Genomic DNA, 5,695 nt, shown 5'->3' with positions numbered 1-5,695 from the left:
AGATTACCTTCTCTCTCTCTCTAGATCAAAAGAAACTGGTTTATTAAATTCTGAACTTATAAAAATTGTTTAACGCTTAATCTAGGGTTTTTGTTGACGTTGGTTGTGAAGATGAGGATACGTATTGAGAATAGATGCAGAAATTGGATATGTGCGAAGATGAAGAAGGGTATTGAGAATCTAGGGTTTTTGTTGATCACAAGAATCTAAATTGAATTGAACCAGAGAGATTAGGGCTTGATTCTGTTCTGAGGGAAGAGTAAATGGCATGTCTACTGGGTTTAAATTGTTTTTGTTTTACTGCCCACTTGTGCAAATACCCACATGTCTAAACATAAACCCGTCCCATCTCCCATTTCCTTTTTTTTGGATTTTCTACCATGGTATGGTATGGTATGGTGCATTAACTTGGCCCACATAACTAAAAGTTTTTTTTTTTAATTCACAAAACATATTACGGCCATTAATATTGAAATGTATTTATATATAGTAATACAGTAATAGGGGAAGGTCATTTGAGAAAAAAATTAATGTGAGAAGAAAAAGAAAAGTTGGCATATTAGTAAAATAGTATTTCATTTATAACCCATATCATTAATTTTTTTCTCTTTAATTAATTATTCAACTAATCATTACTTATTCTACATATAATCTACAAAACCTACACATATCAAAATTTTCCAACATATACCCTACACATTGTAGAATTTTGTCCTACACAACCGAAATTTATCTTACACACCTCGAAATATATATCCTACACAACTAGTAATTTATTCTACACTTTAAATTAAGTTGTTTTTTTAAATTTGGAAAAGGTATATATTTTGAAAAGGAGTTACAAATTTAATTTAGTTAGTTATTAAAGGTGAAGAATACAAATTAATGATTTATATAAGTTTACCAGTATACCCTTATATTAAAATTAAATGCAAATATTAAATGAATTAAAATGAAGCATTCTTATTGGTTGAAACTTTTTTTTTCTTCTTACAAAAAAATTCTTCTCATTTAAACCTTCCACTACAGTAATAATGAGTTTTTACCTACTATTGCAAACTTAAAGTTATACGAATTAGAGACTGTTTTAGTTCGTATGATATATACATTTTATTGCATTGATTGATTTTCTAATTCTAAGTTTAAGAAACATGTATATGTTCTATCGTCTTAATGATAGAGATGCTAATAAAATAGACATATAGACAATGAATGAGGAAGATTGCTACTATCATGCGTTTTGGTTTGGCGGGTTACAAGGAGTGGTAGACACTTGCATCACCAAATATTTAGCTCCATTAGGTGCAATCTTTTGTTATGTTCATTTTAATGCTTGGTAATTTCTTTCTTAACGTTATAGATACACTTTATTTTGTATTATCATTTACTCCTTACACATTATGGATTTTTATTGTTTGCATTATTATGCACTACGTACCCAGTTATGTCATTATACCGTTAAAATACCCGGCCTACGGACGGGATGATTGTTACTATCCTGTACTTTGGTTTCACGGGTTATAAGGATTAATATACAGAGACTCTTGCTTCACCAAATATTTAGTTCCATTAAGTATGCTCTTTTGTTTTGTTCATTTTAATGTTTCGTTATTTGTTTAGTGACATTAAATACGTTTTATCGTTTTCTTTATTATGTTCTATGGGTATTTATGCTATTATGCCGTTAAGGTACCCGGTCTACGGACGGGTTCTCAACTAGTTAAGCAAAAGTGCATCAGGAATTTGTGGTTTCAAAACCGATCCGAGCAACAAACCGGTAACGTGTACAATTTACTATTCAGTACAATACATAAAAAATGATGGATAATCAATAGCCAAGATGAATAGAGCGTCACATAAACATCAAAACCAAATTAGTCTGTAACAGCGTGCATCATGATAATTAAGCAAAAGTGCATCAAGAATTTGTGAATTTTTAATGTCACATCTTCAACATACATGAACAGTCTTTTGAATTCCAAGAGGCTATGATTTAAGGTATTGATGATACACCCTCCCACTCAATCTGTGCACATATAAAGAGAGATGAGAGGCGAAAGAGCGTTCTAATAAGAGTTTGAGTGTATTAGGGTGTAAGGGGTGCTCATCTAAGAGGTGAGTCCCCTCTCTTACGCCCAACCAATCCTCGTGTGCCACGTCAACTCCCCTCTTAAACTCCCCTAACACCCTAAATTGATGGCGGCACTCCTCTCTTAGGTGAATTGGTTTTTTTTAAAAAAAAAAAAAAAAAAAAAAAAAAGCATTGATTGGTCACTCCCTCTCTCTCTTCCCTCTCTCTTCGGTGAGCCGCCACCGTAAATCTCTCCTCTCTCTACTCACCGCATGGATGGCAGTGTTCTTGCCGATCGGGAAAACGGGTCACCGCATGGGGTTGCCGAAGGCACCCCGTGCACCCTTATAAGATGACCCATTTTAAAGAACTACAAACAGTTTTACTTTTCTTGTTATTCTCTACATTACTAGTCTTCTTACCATTTGTTTTCGTAAACATGCTACCGTTGCAATTGAATGCCAACATAAGATTATAACTCACTTGATAGAGGCATATGCTTATTAAAAGAGGGGTCACGGGTTCAATATTAGGAAATGGTGTGCAAGCGTTGTCATTCAAAAACAACCAAAAAACTAGCACATTTCTAAACTCATATTTACTTGAATATTTTCAAATTAGTTTGTATACTTGTTACGTTTCTTATCGTGCATCCCCTGTGCCCAAAACACTACCTTTAAGGCCCAAAATATAAATATCCTTCATACCAATAAAACACAAAAACCCTAGCTTATCGTCCAGAATATAAGCAGCAATATCAAAGCTTCAAATTATGAAGAATTAACAAAGGCAAAACCAAAAACTGCATCAAAAAAGAAAAGGCTTAATCAAAGAGGGAGAAACCCATGTCATCATCACTCTCCTCCTTCTCTTCCTTCTTCTCCTCAGCTGCTGGTGCCTCAGCAGCCGCTGCCCCGCCTGATGGTGCAGATGCTGCAGCAGCTCCACCCCCAAAGGAAGCTCCACCACCACCTCCGCCAATAATCACCTGAACAAAAACACCAAAAACTTCATACATATACTTGTTCTCTTTTTTACATATATCCACACAATTGAGTTGTTGCACAAATAAAATCAAATTTATCATCGATAAATATTAGTATAATCTTCTTTTTCAAACATAAGAAGTGTTTAATATTGCAACTTCAAATCGATATTAGTCAAATAATCAAGTTAAAAACAAAACAAAACAAAACAAAACAAAACAAAAACACCACACACTGCTACATGCAACAAGGTAATTTTGAGATACATATGTTCAACAAACTAACTACTTATTAACAAAGTAATATCAAACTAACTGCTTATCAACAACTAATAACAAACCAACTGCTTATTAACTTTGTCTAACTAACTTGACCAAGACCGTATTGGTCACTGCATCATCAAATATAATTCAGAGTTCAACACAAAAGATAGTTTCAACAAAAACAATAAAAGCAGAGTAAATCATGAACAGTAAAAAGTAACAAATAGCATCAAAAAGTCTCAAAGTTCAGATCTACTGACAGTTTCACAAAAAAAACACTAAACTGAAACAAAACACAGAGTACGTCATGTACGGATTTAAATCTGCACAAACTCTAACTAAATCCGTCAAAATCAGACTCAAACCACCTACACGTTAACTCATAGATTGTATTTTCACTGAACAATTCACGTCTTATTAATCAACAAAAACAACGATTCGAGATCGAAACGAAACAAAACTATAACAAACAAACAGATCTGAACCGAACCGAACCGATCCGATCAAATGACATACCTGAAAAACAGCTGAATCAGGAAGAACATAGCTGAACGACGACTGAACACCACCGGAAGAATCGGTCGAAAGAGCGGCGTTAACAAGCTTCCTCTGCAAAGCATAAGTGGAATCACCGGAGCCTTCGAGGTCACCGTTAAGCTGCTTAGCGGTCCAGGCGCCGCCGGAGGATTTGCATACGAAGGTGAAAACTCCCATTGCCGGTGGCTGATTTGATTGATGAGATGACAAGCAACGGCGGTGTGAGTTTCGTGTGGGGGTTTGTATTGTTGGTTTTTGGTTTATATATATAGGTGTGTGGTTGGGGTTATAGAGAGAAACCCTAATTGTGGGAAAAAGACGGTTTTGTCCTTGGGTTATTATTGTACCCTGGTGGTTACTGCCTTACACTTTTACAGAGAAGTAAACCCTAAGTTGTAATGAAAGTACAATCTTGTCCTGGGCTTGTTACATGTAATATAAATAAAAATTAAAGTATGAATTAACAAATGTTTGTGATTTTTATACCTTGAATTGTTTCAAAGTATATACTCCTTTAAATATCCACTTCGGAAGAGCCCAGTGGTGTTAGTGAGTTTAGATAGAGCTTAGGATAGCAGAGGTCAGGGGTTCAATTCCCATGGTTTGCAACGTTAGTCATTCAAAAAAAATATACTCCTTTAAACGTATAAAACTAGATGCAAGTATTATAACGGTGTGGTAGGGTTTAGGGAGGGCGGTATGGTTGCGGGGACCTCATTCGGGGATAGGGGTCACCGATTGGTGAACCACACCGGGTCCATCGGTGAGTGGGGATCGGTGAGTGGGGAGGGTTGATTTCGGTGTATAGTCACCGATGAGAGGAGAGAGGAGAGGAGAGGAGAGAGGAGATGTTGGTGCAGTTTTCTGTCGACTTCATCTTCGTTCGAGTCTTAGGTTAGAACTGATAGATCAGTGCACGTAAAACGAGAAATGGGATATTATAGGTAATTCCGCTTGAAATGACACGGAGTCATTTCAAGCGAAACCAGATGATTATTTCAAGCGAAATCAAGTAATGTAATTCCGCTCGAGTGGTGATTCCGCTTGAGTGGTTATTTCGCTTGAGATGTAATTCCGCTTGAAGCTGTTTTAAGTGGAATCACATGCCTATATATAGTCCTTCAAGCGAGATCAGTGGTAATGTTCTTGTTTTCGACGCCGAAGTGCTGTCGAAGTGTCTCCAAGTCTGTAATTGCGTTCTAATCAATACAAGAGACAGTTAATAGTGATTCTAGTGTTATACAAGCTAAACAAAGACTGAATCAATGAATTCCGCCTCTGATTCAGTCTAAGACCTCTTCTGATCGACTCATTAAGGTCGTTTCACGATCCTACATGTGGTATCAGAGCTCAGGAGGAAGAGTTCTTACTGTTTAGCTCGTTTTCGCTGGAAAATTCTGATTTCTACACCTTCTTTTCACAATTGAACAAGTTTTAACGGATAAAATGGCCTGAATTTTTCACAACATAAGCGAAATTGTGTTTTATCAAAGCCTTGAGAGAATTAGACCAAAATTCTGTTTAAAAGTGACAAAAATGGACTAAAGTTCTAATTCCGCTTGAACGAGTTCTTTAATTCCGCTTGAAAAGCTAAGGGCATTTCAAGCGAAATACCTTATTCCGTTTGAAAAACACTATTCCGCTTGAAAACGTAATCTCGCTTGAAATTAGGTGATTCCGCTTCAAGTTGTTATCTCATTTGAAAGTGTATATTTTCAAGCGAAATTTGTGATATCGCTTCAGGGTGATCCCGCTTAAGAGTGTATTTTCGCTTCAGGTGTTATTTCGCTTGAAAGTTTGTGTTGTGTGAAATTTGTTTGAATTTGGTTTGAAAAATG

The 5,695-nt window shown here is 36.0% G+C and overlaps 1 protein-coding gene across 1 annotated transcript; it reads right to left on the bottom strand.

The window, feature by feature from the left end:
- Positions 1–2,746: 2,746 nt before the first annotated feature.
- Positions 2,747–4,112, bottom strand: LOC110885342 (60S acidic ribosomal protein P3). The gene is made up of 2 exons (XM_022133027.2): positions 3,837–4,112; positions 2,747–3,059 (listed from the first exon to the last, which is right to left on the bottom strand). Exons 1-2 carry the CDS (start codon positions 4,032–4,034, stop codon positions 2,895–2,897), a joined length of 363 nt encoding a protein of 120 aa, XP_021988719.1. The 5' UTR covers positions 4,035–4,112; the 3' UTR covers positions 2,747–2,894.
- Positions 4,113–5,695: the final 1,583 nt, after the last annotated feature.

Source organism: Helianthus annuus, chromosome 10, assembly GCF_002127325.2.
Source record: "Helianthus annuus cultivar XRQ/B chromosome 10, HanXRQr2.0-SUNRISE, whole genome shotgun sequence".
Classification (NCBI taxonomy): Eukaryota; Viridiplantae; Streptophyta; class Magnoliopsida; order Asterales; family Asteraceae; genus Helianthus; species Helianthus annuus.
Note: the sequence above shows the minus strand (reverse complement) of the source record. Positions and strands in the feature narration are given on the sequence as shown.

What these genes read in the sequence shown, in the direction of transcription:
- LOC110885342 (XM_022133027.2), bottom strand. Translation starts at nt 4,034, where the DNA reads ATGGGAGTTTTCACCTTCGTATGCAAATCCTCCGGCGGCGCCTGGACC. An exon ending in CTGATTCAGCTGTTTTTCAG is followed by an intron (nt 3,060 to 3,836) that starts GTATGTCATTTG and finishes GTTTTTGTTCAG; the next exon opens with GTGATTATTGGCGGAGGTGG.